General features: G+C 38.9%; 1 protein-coding gene across 1 annotated transcript in view; it reads left to right on the top strand.

Moving 5' to 3' along the window:
- The window catches only part of Dlc1 (DLC1 Rho GTPase activating protein), a 380,425-nt gene that overhangs the window by 98,924 nt on the left and 262,274 nt on the right, over positions 1-19,227 (top strand). The window contains exons 3-4 of the mRNA XM_059244374.1: positions 244-393; positions 6,425-6,562. Coding sequence (XP_059100357.1) covers positions 244-393; positions 6,425-6,562 — 288 coding nt within the window. The remainder of the gene's footprint in view (positions 1-243; positions 394-6,424; positions 6,563-19,227) is intronic.

Raw genomic sequence — 19,227 nt, 5'->3', positions numbered from 1 at the left:
TCAACTCTTTTTCATGTATTGAATATTCATGTAAAATGCACCCTTGGCCCTAGATCAGACTCTTCTCCGTGAAGGGCCCATTGATGACCCAGACTAGACCTTCCCTTCCCTGTCCAATAGAAGAAGACCGCTCATTATCCAGTGGCCTTTTTGTTACCGTGAAGAACAGGCAACTTTTATTCTTTCCAAAAAAAAAAAAAAAATGGCCTTTCAAATTCAGTAACAGCATGTTCTGCTCCTCAGGAAACAAGGGAAGATCAAGACAGGACTCGGCTGGACTCCATGGTGCTGCTAATTATGAAACTGGACCAACTAGACCAAGACATCGAGAACGCGCTCAGCACGGCCTCGTCCCCATCCAGCACCCCAACGAACCTACGGCGGCACGTCCCTGTGAGCTCCCTGCCCCTGGCTCTCTTTCCTAGTGGAGTAGTGTTTCTCTGTGTCTGTTTTGCTGTTGTTATTAGTGTTAGTTTAGCTTTTAGTTGTTTTTTTTTTTTTTCTCAAAAACTGGGGATCGATCCTCAAGTCTGGCCCATGCTAGGCAAGCAATCTTCCACTTTGCTATATATCACCAGTCCTGTTTTTACTTTGAGACATGGACAAGTAAGTTGGCCAGGCTGTCCTTAAACTCAATATGTAGCCCCGACTAACCTTGACCGTACTATGCTCCTGCCTTAGCTGCTCAAGAAGCTAGGATTTCAGGGCTGTGCCCACCAAGCCCAGATAGAATAGTTCCTTTTTATCTCATATGGTCTCTCTTATAAGTGAAAATATTTGATGATGGCATCTACTAATCAATAAAACAGAACTCCATAGAAATCACTCAGTGGTCTCCATACATCATACAGAGAGTCCATAGACACATGGGTGATAATAAAACTTAACATTAAAAAGGGAAGAAAATGGCCTTAGGAAAATCTACTTCTTCGAGATTAGGCCCTCTTTGGTGTAGTAGATTGATAGTATGACTATATTTACTACTATTCAATGACATGATGCAAGCATTACAAATGCTATGTCTGTCTTGATAACTACACTATTTCCAGCTTTTCAAGTTATGACTAGTTATTTCTAAGACATAAATTCTTATTCTGTAAACTTATACCACATGAAAAAAAACATGTTTAATAAGTATTTTCTGCATGGACAGATGGATGGATGGATGGATGGATGGATGGATGGATGGATGGATAGATGGATGGATGATGGATGAATGGATAAGGGAATGGGTGAGTGGGCAGGTGGACGGTTGGATGGGTGGATGATGCATGGATGGGAGATGGAGGCATAGATGCAGGTGAACTAATTCTGTATGCTGCAAAAAACAATTCAGATGAAGGTGACTTGCTAGTACTCTAAAATATACTCTAAAAAATAATGAAGAGAACAGAAGTGAGAATTTTATCCCATTAAGTTTATATGACAGATACCCCAATGGGATTCCAAAACTAAAATTAAATTTAGATGGAATAGATCCTATGATTGGCTCTACCCTTTACATATTTATTAATAGTTTCATGTTAAGTGGCTTGGTTTATGTAAATCTATCATATATAGCATAGAGTTTAACTCTAATTAAGCCACATCCTGTTTCTATTAAACAAGAATTTTCACTACACAATAATAAATAAACTGAATCAAGAAATTTATATTTACATGAGATTCAAAATGTAGAATATCACATAGGCAGGTTTGAACACCTACTGTAACAGAAATTTTTAGTTCCTTACTTAGTATAGTTCCACTGTTGATTCTGAGGTAAAGGAGCAAGGGTTAACACAGGGTGGATGGTACTCAATGTGTTCCACATAAGTCCCCACACTCATTCCTCATGATGTTCCAAGATGAGCAAGATGTATATGGAAGTTGATGATTGCATATGCCAGAGTTGGAACAGAAATAAACCCAGCCAGGCATAGTCCAGGGCTATAGCCTTTGATCAGGATACAATGAGAAGCTGATATCTCTAGAACAACAGCCATCATAATAATCATCTGATTGATATGAAGCTAGAGTTGAATCTTGAAAGCTGATAAAATGCAATTTTCATTTCTGGTAATCTTATAATTTTTCTTATCCTTCAAGACTCATAGCAAATATTTTCTTTACAGTGAGTTGTACCTAAATAGCTTTCTAGAAAAGAAAAAAAAACCCGCTCCTTCTCTCCTTGGTGCTTACTTATTTGCACATAGTTTCATTTCAGCAAAGAGAAAGGGGATCTAATGGGAGAAACACAGTCAAAGCAGTGTCCTAACCGCCCACAGGAAGGGATGCTTTAATTTGATTGACATATGAAGAGAGGACAAAAGGTTCACACTCATTTATCTCTAGTACCTTTCAAGGCAGAAATATCTTATTTTTATGAGGTCTTTGGACTTCATACGTCTTTATCATTCATGTCTGGAGTATGTTTTATTTTTTAAAAGTTTTCAGGGGTGAGTTGTTACAATCTCACACATTTTTTAATCTCTCTCTTCTCTCTCCATTCAATTTTTCTTAGGTCCCATATATTAAATAGAAAAACACAGTTGAGATTTCCTTAAAACGCAGTGGGTTTTTTTTTTCCTTTTCAAAAAGTAATCTATCCCCTGCCTGCTAGACTTGCTTCTTATGCAGTAAAAATAAACCAAACACATGAATATACACGATGACTGGATCATTTGTCTACATCTATGTTTGTACTTCTGTATAAATTGTAAATTGGAATTTAATGTTTCATACACTATAATGGAATATTATGTAATTATTACTGTAATTGTTGCCACTATAAACATAACATCTGTTTCTAACATCTCAGTTTATCAATATAGTTGGAATAAGCAAAATAGTTCAGCAGGAACGTTACAAATGTTAATGACTGAAGGCCTACTTTGGGTCCCCACTTTATGATTGACTACCTGAGACCATAAGAAAATTGTCTAATTTTTCAGTGGTAGGTTCACGTCAGAGAGATAGACACATACAGAGAATAATTGTTAAACTAATGGCTGGTTAGGGGGACAGATGAAGAAAACATACATAAGCAGACTTGCATGGATCTACCACAGAATGTGCTTGGCCACTGTTGCTTCTCTTCTGTTTGCTTCTACACTCATATGACACTGAGCAAGATGTAAACAACACATATCCATGGGCCTCAAAACTACTTTTCCATCTTGACAATCTTCTGGGTCACCCCTGATCTTTCTCTCTGCTCATTGGTATTTAAAGCTAATGCTAATATTATCTCATTTGCACTTCCCATTCTTTTTGATAATTGTGCCATGGAATGAAAGGACTATGATGTCATGATTTTGACCTTGATCATCCACCAAAGAGCACCAACCCAGAGAGAGACAAGGGAGAAACTGCCTCAGTCCTACTCTCCCACTCCACCACACGTTTAACTTTAGCAGGAAGAACATGACACACAAGGAAGCAATGACTCTTCTGCTAGCTAACGTGTCCACCCTGTTTAAGAACATTTCCAAAATTCCCAGTTATCTATATAATAAAGTTAGCTACATAATAAAGACTGTATTATATAGACTTATCTATATAATAAAGACTATAAATAGAGACAGATTCTGGGATGATGAAGAACAACTTTCATGTGATGTCCACATTAAAACAAAGGAAGGGATAAAGATTTGAATGAAGCTGCCTAGAGAAAACCTAACAAACTGGCTATGCCTCAGTAGGTTCTCCAAACCCCAAGATCTGATTTTGGGCTTTGTAGCCCCAAATCTTGACCATCTCTGATCACCCCACTGTGTGCCAGTCCTGTGAGGCCTAACTAATGATAGTAATCTCTTAGAATGAGTGGCAGGTGGGAGACAGGGGTGGGGCTAGAGAAGAAAGCAGTAATAGTGCACACTAAGCTTTGCATGGGTTGCTTCATTCCCTCTCTTCGACTGATGATGAGCATTTGTAAGCCTCAGGAAGGATGAGGGATTTGTTAGAGGTCACACGGATGGGGAGTGAGAAGTTTGCCAAGACTCACACAGCTCGTGAGAGTCACTTCCACATCTTTCAGAAAAGCAAACTCTCATTCCGCCATATTGTAAACCTTCCCAAGGCCGTTTCTTCTCAAAAGCAAGGTATTCTAAGTTTAGCCACTAACTGTTTGTTCACGTGAATGTGTAAACAAGTCAATATTGATAATCTTTGGCAGACACTTCAGTCACACCGTAAGGACTCTTAAGAAATACATAGACTAGAGCCAAGTCATTGTCCCGTGATAGAGTTTGGGCACTATTCTTCAGTGTTTTTTGGTCTTCTTGATATTCTAAGTCCTTCCTATTGTTTAAGACTTTATGCAGTACATTGTTTATAGTATATCAGTATACAAGGATGAGAAAGAGAGATGACATTGCTCTTTTTCATTTCAGACATAAAACCAAAAGTTTTGTTGTTTTTGGTCAAGCATCGCCCTATTTGAACCCTTTTGTGACCCAGAGTTTCATATTCTTTTTACCTAGTTTGTCTTCCTTGAATTGATTCTTGGCCACTTTCCCATCAACTAACTCTGTACTCCCTGCCCTGGATCTGACATCCTAGGAGTAATTGCATTATTCCTAACATTAGAGGTTGCTTTCCATGTTGACTTTCACTACTCCATTGATGTCTGCTGCTTCTTCCATTACCTCCTCATCAATTACATGTTTTGTATATCAGTATCCCCTCTTCTTAATTTTTTTTTTTTTTTTGGTTTTTCGAGACAGGATTTCTCTGTGTAGCTTTACACCTTTCCTGGAACTCACTTGGTAGCCCAGGCTGGCCTCGAACTCACAGAGATCCGCCTGGCTCTGCCTCCCGAGTGCTGAGATTAAAGGCGTGCGCCACCACCGCCCGGCCCCTCTTCTTAATTTTGCCCTTTATATCTTCTATCTAAATTATTGATTTAATTTTTCCTGTTGAATCACTTTGAATAGTCTCCCTAGGAATCACCTGGCTTCCATTACCTTCTTCTTCATAGTGAATATCACCAGTGAAGCCTTACTTTGTGACATGAACATCTATGTAAAGGATGAATCGTAAGATTCCCACTATTTTGTGCCATAGTTGAATGGTATGTGGACCTCTTCCATAGCACATACCACTCTGGATAACCCACCACAGTAAGAACTCCTCTAAGCTGGATATATTCCATCCACCTGACATGGTGGAAGTATAGGGCACCAATGATACTGGAAAGTTTGATTGTCCCACAGAGCATCAGATAAATTACAAAAGCAAAAGTGGGCAGTATAGTGAAAATTTGGGTCTTCCTCACCATTTAGTTTGCCTAAGATGCTTAAGTAGGGAGGGAATGAGTGTGAGATCTCAGGAGAGTTGGCCAGTGATTTCTCACAGTAAGTAGTGGAGAAAAGGACTTCTACTAACCTTTCTATCCATGGCTCTATGAAATTGCTTTTTTAACTGTGTTTCAGGCCCTCAACAAACAACACTGTAGTTACTTTATGAGGTTGAGCTTTGAGGTCAGGACCTGCGATTTAATACCAGCTCTGCCATGGAATGTGAGTTTAATCCAGAGGTTTGCCTTGAGTCTGGGTGTCATTGTCTCCCCAGGGATGATAATAATACCTTCCGTACAGGAAGAGCAAGCTGAAACAGATACAGCTGTAAAATGTGGTCTGTGCAAAGTAACAACCCAAGGCTGATAATTTGAAAAAAAAAATTATTTCAACTCATACCCCTCTATGTGTGGTTAGAAAAATAAAAGATTACTCTGTTAACTATTTCATTAACTCATGGATAGGAAGGCAAAATAAATGCGAAAGGTCCTTCTTTTTAAAAAAAGGAAAATTAAATGATTTATCACTCATGGCCTGTACATGTAATGTTTATAAACTACCTGTTTTTGTTGGTATCCATTTCATATTAATTCAGCTTGAAATTTAAGTGAGCCATATTTTATTTAGAATTAAATATGAGTTTTTTATCTTCAAGGTAAAGACATAAAATAGGCTGAACTGGAGTCATTCCAAGCATAAAAAATTTGGTTACAATTACATCCTTCATACACCCATGTGTGGACAGGCACACACACACACACACACACACACACACACACACACACACACACACACACATTTCTTAAAGAAAGCAATGTCACTATCCATATTCATTTACATGCTAAGGAGCTCTTATGACATTCCATCTGCAAAAAAATGAGTTTCCATACTATTGGTGGTTTATAATATCATAGGGAAAAACATCACTTACATTGTGAACTAAGATTGGGAAGGTTTGTTTTCATGTGGCATTCACAAGGCCCTGTGAGAAAGTCTGGAAGCAAGACACCTCACCTTGTTACCTCTGTGATATTGTGAGTTACTGGAGGCCACATAAGGGGTGAGGGCTGCTGGTAGGAGGAAATGGGCATGGAGGGGGCACTTGAGTGCCTTTTTTCATGGCTGTGCATTTGTTTTTTTAACAGGATCTAGAATCAGGATCCGAAAGTGGAACAGATAGTATCTCAGTAAATCAGACACAGGTGACTCTGTCTTCTAACCCTGATTCCACCAATCCATCATCCACTCCAGGGAGCAATTCTGGAACCAAACCCAAGGCCATGGTAAGTTGTAAAAATTCCCAGAGCAATAATCAATGTTGGTGAACATGAGGTAAGCATTGCTAGCTCTCTATTTAGTGTAGAAAGAAGACTGTGGGAGTCTTAGCTGTATCAGTTTGATACTATTTACTGAAGCATCACCCTAAAAAATGTATCCTGTTTATTTTTTAAAATGGTTACATAAGTAGTTCACTAAAGTAAGCCCTGAATCCAGAATTGTGCAAAATATGGTCCATAAATTCTGTTGCAGAACTTTAAACAGCCAAGAATATAAAATGTAGAGATGAGTTTTCGTGTGTTGTTATACTGATCAAACCACATACTCTTAGAAAATCTCTAAGCTTTGATGATGGATGGATGGATGAATAGATGGATGGATTGATAAGACGTTGTCTGAGATGATATGATGATATGCAGAACTACAGTGTATAAAATCACTCCATAATATTTCATGGGTATTCAATAATGTAGAACATGTAAAGCCTAGAATTTAATGGAGTGTAAGTTACTGCCCTTGCTGCCCTCACTGACGGACTTTACATTGCCATCTACATGAATGAAAAGGAAAGTTTCCACACAGAGTAGCACAGCATAGTCAGCTCTGAATAGAAGATGTTTTCCTTTAAGGAAAATGTGAAGTGCAGTGGGAAAATAGTATTTGACTCTAAAAGGTAACATTTATGGGGGAAGTAATTACTGCTTCAAATATCTAAAAGTCCACACAGTTCCAAAATAGCCTCTCCTAGTTGGGTGAAAATCACAGAGCCGTATTATTTTTTTAATCCCCATGTTAGCTTAACACAGAGAAATGAGTTTGGACTGTTTGTTTTTCTGTCTTGAAAATAAAGGCAGTTCTAAAATGGGACTAAAAGAATACTCTGAATTTAAGATGTGGTGGATTTACTGGGAGCTAAAGAGAATCAAAGCACACTGTTGAAATAGCAGGTGAGCCTGGCCTTAATGTTTCCATAGGTAGGAGTTAAATGGCCTGCTATCATTTATATCCAGATCATTTGATGATAAACATCTACTGCATACCATGCACTATGCCAAATTGGGAAGAAAAAAAAATACTCAAGAGGAATAATGTCTTACCCACATCTTTAAAAGGTTTCCATTTTAGCAAAGCAGGGTAGGCACTTAAATAGTAAAATGCAAGGAAATACTACAACATTGTGAGAGTGCTAGATGTGCAGGGAATAAAAGACATGAATAATGTTGGTTTGGGATACAGTACAAAAGACAGTCAACAGTAATGTGCTAATTGGCAGACTCTAATGGAATGCCGTTCTTTTACTTAATAATAACCACTCTTACCTTACCATTTTATAGAGGTTCTTTAACATACTGCAGAGCCCTGCCATGCTGTCTTTGCACCCTCAGTGACTGAAGTCGTGCATGTATGATTTAATGTAAAGATGCTATATGGAAATCTTTGAATCTGGATACTATAGGTTCTGATGTTTCAGTTCAGGGGGATTTATTCTTATGTTTTGATTGAAATACAGCACTTATGGCATAAAATGTATAAACATTAGAGTTAAGGGGTTTTCTCATCTGTAGAAATCTAGACTATTGCATATCTGTATGCCCATGTGGCTACCACCCAGGTCAAGACAAATTCTGAGGGACAGGGTGATGTTGGGTCTGGATTGTATACTCTCCTGTCACATGTTTTTCCATTTGTCTGAAATTTATATGATTAAAAGCAAGTGGTGCTTACAGCCATTTTAAAATTCATTTTACTATTTCTCTAAAGGCTTTGTTTGACATCGGTACTTACTTGTGAGGTATACTATTATAATTTGATGTATGTATGTAGTGTACCATGACCAAATCACGATAACTGACATTTGCCTGAGAGCCTACGTGTTGAAACATCAACCATAAGGCAGAGAGAGCTAACACAAATTGCTGAGTTTGAAGCCTCAAAGCCCACCCCTAGTGACACACCTTCTCCAACAAGGCCATACCTCCTGATTCTTCCCAAACAGATCTACCAACTGGGACCATGATAAACATTTTATCAATACTTTGAGTTGATGAGCATGGGATGACTTCGTTTTCTTGTATGTGAGCTCTATAATTTTTCCATTGCTTTATAATTTTCATTGTGGAGTTCTTTTACTTCTTTCTTTTGATTTTTAAATTACATTTATTTGTTTGTTTTTGTGGATGTGTACATATGTGCATGCCTGGAGGTCAGAAGACAGCTTACAGTAGTCAGTTCTCTCTTTCTACCAAGTATGTCCTGAGTATTGAACTCAGATTGTCAATCTTGGTGGAAGTTATTTTATCCTATGAACCAAGTTGCTAGCCCTCATTTATTTCTTTAGTAAAATTTATTTCTGAGTAATGTATTTCTGTGAAATTTCAGATATGATTGTTCTAAATGGGATTTCACCAACAATCCTGCACAACTATGAGGTCTATAAATCACAAGAACTAATATGGCATGATAATCCTAAGGGTTTAGTAGTGCCACATACACCTTGGTGGTAGCCAGCAACTCTCTAATTGGACTTAAGAGCCACTCAGCATGAGGAAAATTGTGCCTGTTACTGAAAACCTAGCCAATTGCCCAAAGCTAATGAAGTTATGAATCTTGGAGAACAACCTACAACCACCACTTAACTAAACTAGCAAAATTGTTAACTATATTTTAATGTTTATCATTATACCAAAAAAAGAAGTATAGTCCCCATCCTTCCTCAGAGATTTCCTAAAAAAAAAAATTCAGCCATTCATTACTGATATATAAAAAGGTTCATTGATTTTGGTTCTAGATCTTTACTGAATTCATTTATTAGTTCCAACTGTTTTTGGTGGGGTTTGGTACTGTTTTCTCCATAAACAATCATGTCATCCTCAAACAAGGATAACTTCACTTTCTCTTCCCTGTCTTTGTCTCTTTCTCTTGTCTAATCTCTCTGGCCAAGATATCCAGGACTACATGAGCACAAATGATGGAAGTGAGGACCATTATGTTGTTCCAGGAAGCTATCTCCATTTTTCTCTTCTTCAGACCTTTTATTGTTGTTGTTGTTGATGATGATGATGATGATGATGATGATGATGATGATGTTTACATTAAGGATGCTTTAAAATGCAGATGTTAGTTTAATCACTATTAACTGTGCTTTTATGAAAAAATGCTAAGATTCAGATAACAAGACATGAAGGTGTCTTATTTGTAAAATGTGTACCTGGGGAGCAGAATCAGTCTGGCATTGAACTGTTCAGAATAACTGGAAACACCAGCAAGACTGTATGAATGTAAGATGATGATTTATCTTCATCTCCCAACAGGGAGCGTCTTGAGTTGCCTGGTGCCACAAAGATTCTAATTCTGGTGATGAGAACTAGAATCCTTTCAGCAAGTGGGGACAGAACAGCTTGGAGTATATCTTGAACAACATAAGGGACCTTTGGAATTGAACCAGTACATTCTGAACAACCTAGGGGACCTTGGGTGTCCACCAGTATGGACTGTGTACTGGAGTTAACAGCCAGCCTTTGATGGGAGGCATCACAAAAAGTAGAAATAATTAACCTTGAGATTTTGTAATTGCTATAGCATGAAAAGGCCATATATAAGTTACTTAAGCTCAAGGAAGCAACAATGGCCTCAATTCAATGAGTTGAATTGAACTTCCACTATTTAGATTAATACTGAAGTAAAGATAAAATAGATGGTGTGAAAAGTATCAACTCATGGAGAGGTGGGAGCTAAAGGCAGGTAGAATGATACCCAGACATTACCTGATTCCTTTTAAGATGGATTTACAACAGATCCTCCCTAAAACTGATAGGAGATAGTCAAACTAAAGCCTCAGCAATGTGCCCTACTCTGTGAGTCCGTGCTTATTTCTGGATGGCCAATGTATGGCCAACCTTGATATTTTAACTGCTTTGGTGACAGTTATAGAATATCTTTGTTCATTTTAAGTTTTTATTGGAGGGAAAATTGTCCGCCATGATCCTAGAGCACAGCTGTTCTCTCTGAGGTCAAATGAGAGAGGCCAGTCCATATACCCTATTCATTTTCCCTCTGATGGCATGATAGAATCAGATAATAACCATTCCAGTCTGACATTCGCTTATCAATGGAGTTCTCCTCTCTAAAAGTTGTACATGTTTTGAGATAAAGGAGGGGTGGTAAACTTGTGCAATATATCTAAGGTTGCTTTATTGCCTGGTTGGGTTTGGTTCGTTTCTTAATTTTATTTCACTAATTGATTTTTTGTTAGTTTGGTTTCTGTAATTAGCAAAGCATTAGGTTTTATTGTGGCATTTTTAAACAAAATTATTTTTGGTGGATTCTTCTGCCTGTATCCCTCCCCACCCTTTGTATCATTCCCTCACCTCATGTCACTTTTACTCTCTTTCCCTTCCTACCCTGCTTTCTCAGCACCACTTTTAGTCTTTCCTTGGCCCCCTTCTAGTTTTTAAGCTTTACTCACATTTACACACACACACACACAAACACAAGCCACACATGTGCACATATACTCACATATATGGGTATATGTACTATAAGCTAGGATCTCCATAACATAGAGAACATGGCTTTTTGTTTTATTGGTTTTGGGGGGTTTTTTGTTTGTTTTGTTTTTTGCTTTTGATTTTTCTGAATTTGAGTCACCTTACTTAATATAATACTTTTTAGATTTGTCCAATTTCCTGAAATTTTCCTTTTTCTTTAGAGCTTCGTAAAAACTCATTGTGTAAATGGACCACAATTTCCATGTCCCTTCATCTGTTGATGGCCATCTATTGATGACTGGTTCCTCCTCTTTGCTGTTGTGAAATGTACAGCAATAACTTGAGTATAATATATGCATCTCTGTGGTGAACTGGGAGTTTGGGAGGATGCCCACTGGTACAGTTGAATCATCTGGTTAATTTTAGTTGTAAATGTTTGAGAAGCCTCCACACTGATTTCCACAATGACTCTCCTGGTTTACATCCCACCACTTTAGAATTAGTCTTCCTAGTCCCACATACTAGCCAGCTTTTGCTATCAGCTTTCTTGTTGATAGCTCTTCTAAATTTAAAAGACATGAGATTCTAAGTGGTTTGAATTTGCATTTCCTTAGTGGCTGTAGATGTTACACACTTTTTAAGGATTGTTTTTATTTGTATGTGGGGGGTATAAGCATCCATATAGATGCCTGCAGAACCCAGAGGGTATTAGATCCTCAGAAACTATATTCAAAGGCAGTTGTAAACCATTTGATGGGGTTGCTGGGAACCAAACTCAGGTCCTCTGCAAGAACAGTAGTGTTCTTAACCTCTGAGCCATCTCTCCAGTATGTTAAATACTTTATAAATACTTATCAACCACTGTCTTTCTTCTTTTGAAACCATTGGTTCATTTCATCAACCCACTTATTTTTTAATGAATGCTATTAAAATTAAAGACATTTAAAAACACTGTCTTAATTCAGGCAAGGTGATACATGCCAGTAATACCAGCACTTAGGAGGCTGATACAGGAAGAGGTAAGTTCAAGGGAAACCTGGACTACATAAAGAGACTGTCTCATAAACAAACCAACAAACAAATAAATGGCTGGAAAGATGGCTCTTTGGGTAAAAGTGCTTGTCCTGGAAGTATGAAAACCTGAGTTCAAATCTCTAGATCTCGTGTAAAAAAATCTAATACATAGAGTGAGTATCTGTAATAACAAAAATTACACAGAGAGATGGGAGGTAAATATGGGAGAATTTCTGGAAGCCGTAGGCCAACTAACCCGATGTATCCAGTGAATAAACAATAAGGAGACCCTATTTCAGACAAGTTGGAAAGAGAAACCCCATGTTGTCCTCTGACTTCTGCATTGGCACCATGCCCACATTCTCATACACACACACAAATGTGCACACACATTTTACACTGATACACATACACCTACATACATTAACTAACTAAATAGACAATCTTATTTTCTTTTCTTCACTTAAAAAAGACATGGCCGGGCGGTGGTGGCGCACGCCTTTAATCCCAGCACTCGGGAGGCAGAGCCAGGCGGATCTCTGTGAGTTCGAGGCCAGCCTGGGCTACCAAGTGAGTTCCAGGAAAGGCGCAAAGCTACACAGAGAAACCCTGTCTCAAAAACCAAAAAAAAAAAAAAAAAAAAAAAAAGACATGGTCCATTCTATGTTGTTCTCCAACTTATATTTTAGCCATTTTCACAGAACCACAAATTGCTACTCAAATTCATTGCCTCAAAACAGCCCAGTGATAGATGGTCCTGCGGTCTACAGTGTGCGGGTCGAAGAACAGAAACTTATAATGCCATAAACACAAGAGAAAGGCAGGTTCCATGGCCAAAATGATAAATTTTTTATCGTAAACCCCAATCTATTTTAGCAATACCTTTATTTGGTTATGCCACATAACTTGTCTTATGTTAGCTATTATCATGTAGACTTTTTAACAAAGCTGGTAATTTATGTAGTTGTATCTACTAATTAATCCCAAATACAGTTCTGCACATGACAGTTGCAATCGCTCCTTTTACTGAAGTTCTACAGGAAAAAGTTTTGATAGCATTAAAAACTGGCTACAATTTAAATATCATTTCATAATGTCACACATTCTTAGTTTTTTACACTAAAAAAATAGTACAGTAAAAGAGGAAGTGACACACAGAATTGTGTGTACAGGTGTGTGTACTCACGTGCGCATGCTATGTGTGCCCAGGTGAACATGGGAGGTCAAAGGGCAACTTTCAGGACTGAGTACCCCTCCTTCCACCATGAGGGTTCTGAGGATCAAGCTCAGGTCACCAGGCTTGATGAAGGATCTTTGCGTGCTGAACCATTTCATGACCCAACACACATATTTTGAAAGAAAAGTTATTTAGACATCCCAAACATCAAGAAATTTGAATTAGTAGTGTTTACAATTTCAACCAAAAAAATGTAATCATTTTATTAAAATGCCTTTGATGTTGGTGCTTTTTAATGTGGCAATTCTGTACTGACATAGTTATGCAATAATGTAAAGCATGTGGAATTTTAAAGAAATATTTGCCTTAGTCCATGAAAATCATTATTGTTTATGAGAAAGGAAAATAAAACAAAATTTGCAGCTTTGTTGAAAGAGAAACTATTCAAACAGAGAGCTAGAAAATGTTCCTAAATATGAAGTTAGCCATTGATCATTATGAGAAATTGCTCAGAATTCTGCAATTTAAAAGCATCATGGATTCCACTCACATATTTTGGATTTGTAAATAATAATTAAATATGTGGCTTGTTGATGTGGGGCTTTGAGAAGCACATTTTCCACAGCCATTTACTGTTATATTCAAGATCAATATAAACTTCTCCCACTCTGTGTGTGAACTATAAGAAATGACATCTGTTTCCAATGGGTTTCCAAGTGACACAGGAAAAGCTAGTATGGAGTGTGTTCATTGCCTCCACCAACACCTCTTCACATACATCTTTTCACTTTTGATCTAAGAGTTTCAGTTTGCCAAGAGAGAGCCGAACTGATGCCTGTACATCCTGGCTAATAGCAAACTCCGAGTTACAACATAGATGCACTTTGTGGGTTAACAAACATGTCTTTCTTCCTTTCCTGCTTTGTTGGCATTGTTCTTGGCATAAGATGACAGGAAGAAAACTCCCCAAACCAAAAGAAAGGGGGAGCCGTGTGAACTGTGTATATTTCATTAGGTCAAGAAACTATCTTCATACATCTCGCCTTTACAAGAAATGGTATTACAGAGTCATGGCTATAGCCCAAGATGTGATCAGATGAACTACATGTTATTGTAAAAGTGAGAAATGTTGGTGCCCTACATGGTGGTATGAGTTCTTGAATCCAGTTCGTATTTTTTACCCAACAGAAATAACAGCGTCCAGTTATTTCTGTGCACTATGGAATGACAAACCACGAGTCTGCCACATCACAGCAACCAGGAGCATAACTCATAACTGAGCAGAAATAATGATCAGTAAGCAATCCTCATAGTCCTGTCTGTCTCCCTTGTCGACCTGGTTGTCCCAAAGTTCTAGTTACATGCACTGTCTCCCCATGTTTTTCTACTGTGATGCTCACAGGTTGATAAATGACTCTACCCTTGGCCTTTGGCAGTCTCTGTGCTCACTGCTTCAAGACAATGGAAGCTATTTGAAATGTTCAACCAGCAATTCCACATGGATATTCAATCCCAAGTAGACAGAGTTTACACAGAGGCCCTTCTTAACTGTAGCTGTCGGCAGGGTCTACCACCTACCAAATTCCTAAATGGAGAAGTAAAAACTGAAAATATCTGCCAAGCATTTTAGTATTCTGAAGGCCATAAATCTGAACATTTCAAGTCATACACCAAAACTATCAAAGCAGGGAATTGTGTGCTATTTATCCTTACTGTGCCCTGAGACCCTCACAGGCATGATGGCACATGCCTGTGGTGCCAGCACTGGGGAGAATGAGGCAGGAGAATTGCTGGGGAAAGACTGGGTGGAGTGCATGGTGAGTTCGAGAGCAGCCTGGAAAACATTTTAAAAACTCTATTGTAAGAAGGGTGGGGTAAGGGGAGGGCAGTGCAGGGGAGAAGAGAGAAGAAGAAAGGACAGAGGGAGAAAAAAATATGAAGCTGTTCTTGATATTTACTGAGCATTTTATATGTCGAGTGCTTTATATATATTTTAGATATATGAATATACTTATATATAATATTTATATATATATATATATATATATATATATATAGTTTCCAAATCAATATTCTCTGCTCTGCTAGATGCTGCCCCTGCTGCTCTGGGTAGGTCTCTGTGTTCCCAATGTGTTAGCAAGATACTGTAACTCAGAAGATCTACCAGGTTGGTGGAGGTCTCAGAAAATCCACTGATGTCCACAAAGTCAGCTATCCCTTCTGTCCTACAGATGACTGTCCTATGGATTACTTCCTGTTCATGTTATGTCCATCTATTTTGAACCCTTCTTTGTGAAGAAACCATAGTAATTTACCAAATGGGCATTTACTCAATTAGACATGTTCTGAAATGCAGACTTATACAAATAATCAGTGCTGCTCACACTGTGTGCTCTGGAGCACCACACAATGGCTACACACACACACACACACACACACACACACACACACACACACACACACTAGTAGGATTTATGTTTATCTTTATAAGTATTGAGCCATCCATAGCACAAATTTCATTTAAAGCTCAGACTAAACAAATAGGAGAAAGGGATGTGATGAGGAATTTTTGTGTGAGTCCTGGAAGTCTCTGAGATGAAAGCTCCCTACCAGCAGCACACTGTGTGTGTCCCTAGGCTTCCTCACTACTGAGTCACAAAGCCTGGGGTAATAACAAACTGAAGAAGAAGAAGAAGGAGGAGGAGGAGGAGGAGGAGGAGGAGGAGGAGGAGGAGGAGGAGGAGGAGGAGAAGGAGAAGGAGAAGAAGAAGGAGAGAGCCCACTACAGATTGGCATAGCTACCCTTAGTCATGTCCTATGGTCTGCTGGGCTGGCTTGGATAACTCCACACTTCTGATCTCTCTCTAGCTTTAGACGTAACTCTTGACAGTTTTTAATGCTTTATTTGTATTTTGCAATAAATTTGAGTTTCAACAAAATGTCTTTCTCATTTTTTTACCTCTATTTAGTCTTACAAACTTTCATACAAGTATAGAGTGTATCTTGATCCTATCCACCTGAATTTAGATCTCAGAACAAATAGAATTTTGATTTAAAATGATTTGCACAAGCAATTGTTAACCAAGTGTTTAATTTTGTGTTTGATATTTGGAGCATACATCAAAACTGTGTGATCATTCCCTCAATGGTAACATATTTATAGCTTTTCTGTCTGGATCAAATACATTATTATATATTACTATGGTGGGAAGCTCTACACACATTTTATTTTCATTTTTAATATTTCTCATATAGTTGTATAGAACAAAAATAGCAAATTTATCAAAGGAAAGGTTTTTACTAATGTTAATGTTTAATCCTCTCACAGATAATTAAATGTATTAATTTAACCAAAAGGTAAAGGATCAAATCAAATTAATAGCCATGTACATGCCTATTTAATCAATCTGTCTATGAAACTACCCCATATTTTTAATTAAACAAATGCCTTCTTAATTCTTAATGTAGCTGAACTCTAGTACTACTACTATTGTGAGACCAAACTCTTTTTTTTTGCCTCCAAAAGCTATAAAGTTGGTGTCTATGCATGAGCCACTATAGTAGAAAAAAGAAAGCTATAAAGATATGGTGTCCATCCATGAGCCACTACAGTAGAAATCATGAGCGGGTGAAGACGAGGCTTGATCAGAATCTTTGGAGTCAAACCCCAAGACAGGAATTGCCTAGGGATGGCTTACTGAGGTGTGCTGTAAGACATGGACATGTATGGACAAGAGAAAGGCAGAGATGAACAGGGACAGAGCTGGACTGAGCTGGCATGCAGTAAACTACAGCCTCAGCAGAGTCAGCAGAGTGCTCTGAAGCTTAGGTGGCTTCTTCAGAGATGTCACAAACTAAGGGAACTGGGCTGTTGCTGTCCATTCCTGTACCAGTCTGTTTTGGTCCTTGGCTGGCCCTAGAACGTCATCTAATCTTTAATGAAGTAGTCTGTCCAGGTCAAGGACATTTCCTTCAGGGCATGCTGAGGCAGCTGCTGCTGCTCCCCAGCAGTGGGGGAATTCAGCCACAGAATCTGAGGGGGGAATTTCAGAATATCAGACACTCATGTCGTGGTTTTTGCCTTCAGGGATTGTGTGGGCTGGTGCAAACGGCAGCTACCTGAACACTTAGTTATGAAAGGATGGTGTAATCTGTTGCAAATTGATGTTATTACCAAATGTACTTAGAAAACCCTTCACTTTGGACTTCCCAGAGGAACTAACAATGGAACACTCACTAAGAGTTTCCCAGGCAGAGAGAGTGTGGAATCTCATGTCAAAACCATCAAAGATCCAACAAGCTATCTGTACAAGGCATCCTAAGAAACCTAATTTGTGGCACATGTGACTGTGGCAGGCAGAAAATGTGGCTAGAGTGGGCAATTGTAGAAGATGGACAAAGTGGAGAAATGGGGCACTAGCTAAATGGAAATGTGGGGGTGATTTTTAAACAAGAAACCAAGTTGATTTCTATTGTAAAGAACTTGAGTCCTACCAGCAATGGAGGAAAATGAGTCCAGAGCCTGGAGAATGGCATCATAGCCAGCTAGGGGAAGGACAAGTAGAAGCTGGTGTACAAATTCAGGCCACAGAGCAGGAAGACCTGAAGAGGACGGGGACAGGAAGACAGACAAGGAAGACAGACAAGGAAGACACAGGTCAGCCACAGGACAAGAGGCAGAGCTAACAGAGTTTGAAAGTGGCCACGATGCGCAGCTTGGGAAACTGGGAGAACAATCCAGTCTTTCAGCAAGATGGGAAATAAGGATCAGCAGCAAGAATGAAAAGAAAAAACCACAAGTTTTCTTTTTTTTTAAACTCAACTTAATGAAACTAATTTACATCCCATGTAATATATCAGTTTTAAGTGTCCATGATTCAAGGAAGGCTAGCAATGAAAGACAAAGACTAACAGAGGAAGACTTGTTGTTCAACATCCAGCAGTTTATGTTTGATTGTCTCCCTGGGAATGCCACAGTACACTAGGATCCTGAAGAAAGTTCAGTTGCTTCTGTCTATCGCTAGGAGCATCCCACATCATATTGTTCACAACCTGCTTAGAATCTCAGACTCTCACCAAAGACACTTAAACAGCATGATGTCATGGTCACATGTCCTGGTGCTGTGGTGACATATCCTGACAAAAGCTACTTAAAAGAGAAAGGGTCGGTTTTCGATCCAGATTTGAAGTCGGGGTAGCTGGTCCCCTTGTATTCACAATGAAGAAGCTGAGTGGCACATGCCTTTAGTCCCAGCACTCGGGAGGCAGAGGTGGGTGGATCTCTGTGAGTTCGAGGCCAGCCTGGTCTACAAAGTGAGTTCCAGGACAGCCAGGACTGTTGCATAAAGAAACCCTGTCTCGAAAAACTAAAGGAGGAGGAGGAGGAGGAGGAGGAGGAGGAGGAGGAGGAGGAGGAGGAGGAGGAAGGGGGAAGGGAGAAGGGAGAAGGGAGGAGAAGAAGAAGAAGAAGAAGAAGAAGAAGAAGAAGAAGAAGAAGAAGAAGAAGAAGAAGAAAATGAAAACATCCTGATGTTCCCTCTCTCCACTTACAAATTCTTCCATTCTCTGATCCCAGGCAATAAATGGCTCCACCCACAGAAAATGGATCTTCCCACTCCAAATAATGCAAATAAGATAATCCCCACAGGCACGCCCAGAGGTCCAACTCTCAGATGATTCTAGATTCAGTCGTGTTAACTAACAATTAACACTAACCAAGACACTGAATGTGGAAGGGCAGTGAAATCTTTCTGAACGTTCATCAACCCAAAGCAACTTCATGATCAAATGTATTGTCAATATGTGATGTTTTCAACATCACATGACTGTGTTACATGTCACATCATCACTGCAGCCTTGGTTCTGAACACACTGGAACACTGCAGAGCGTATGCACCGGGTGTAACATCAGAGCACGTGACCAATACATAGCTGGCAACAGCTCAGTTCTGAATCTAGACTATTGCATGTTAGAACTGCAGGGTTCTGTCTG

Source organism: Peromyscus eremicus, chromosome 17, assembly GCF_949786415.1.
Source record: "Peromyscus eremicus chromosome 17, PerEre_H2_v1, whole genome shotgun sequence".
Classification (NCBI taxonomy): Eukaryota; Metazoa; Chordata; class Mammalia; order Rodentia; family Cricetidae; genus Peromyscus; species Peromyscus eremicus.
The sequence above is the reverse complement of the archived record's forward strand: the minus strand, read 5'-3'. Positions and strand labels throughout refer to the sequence as shown.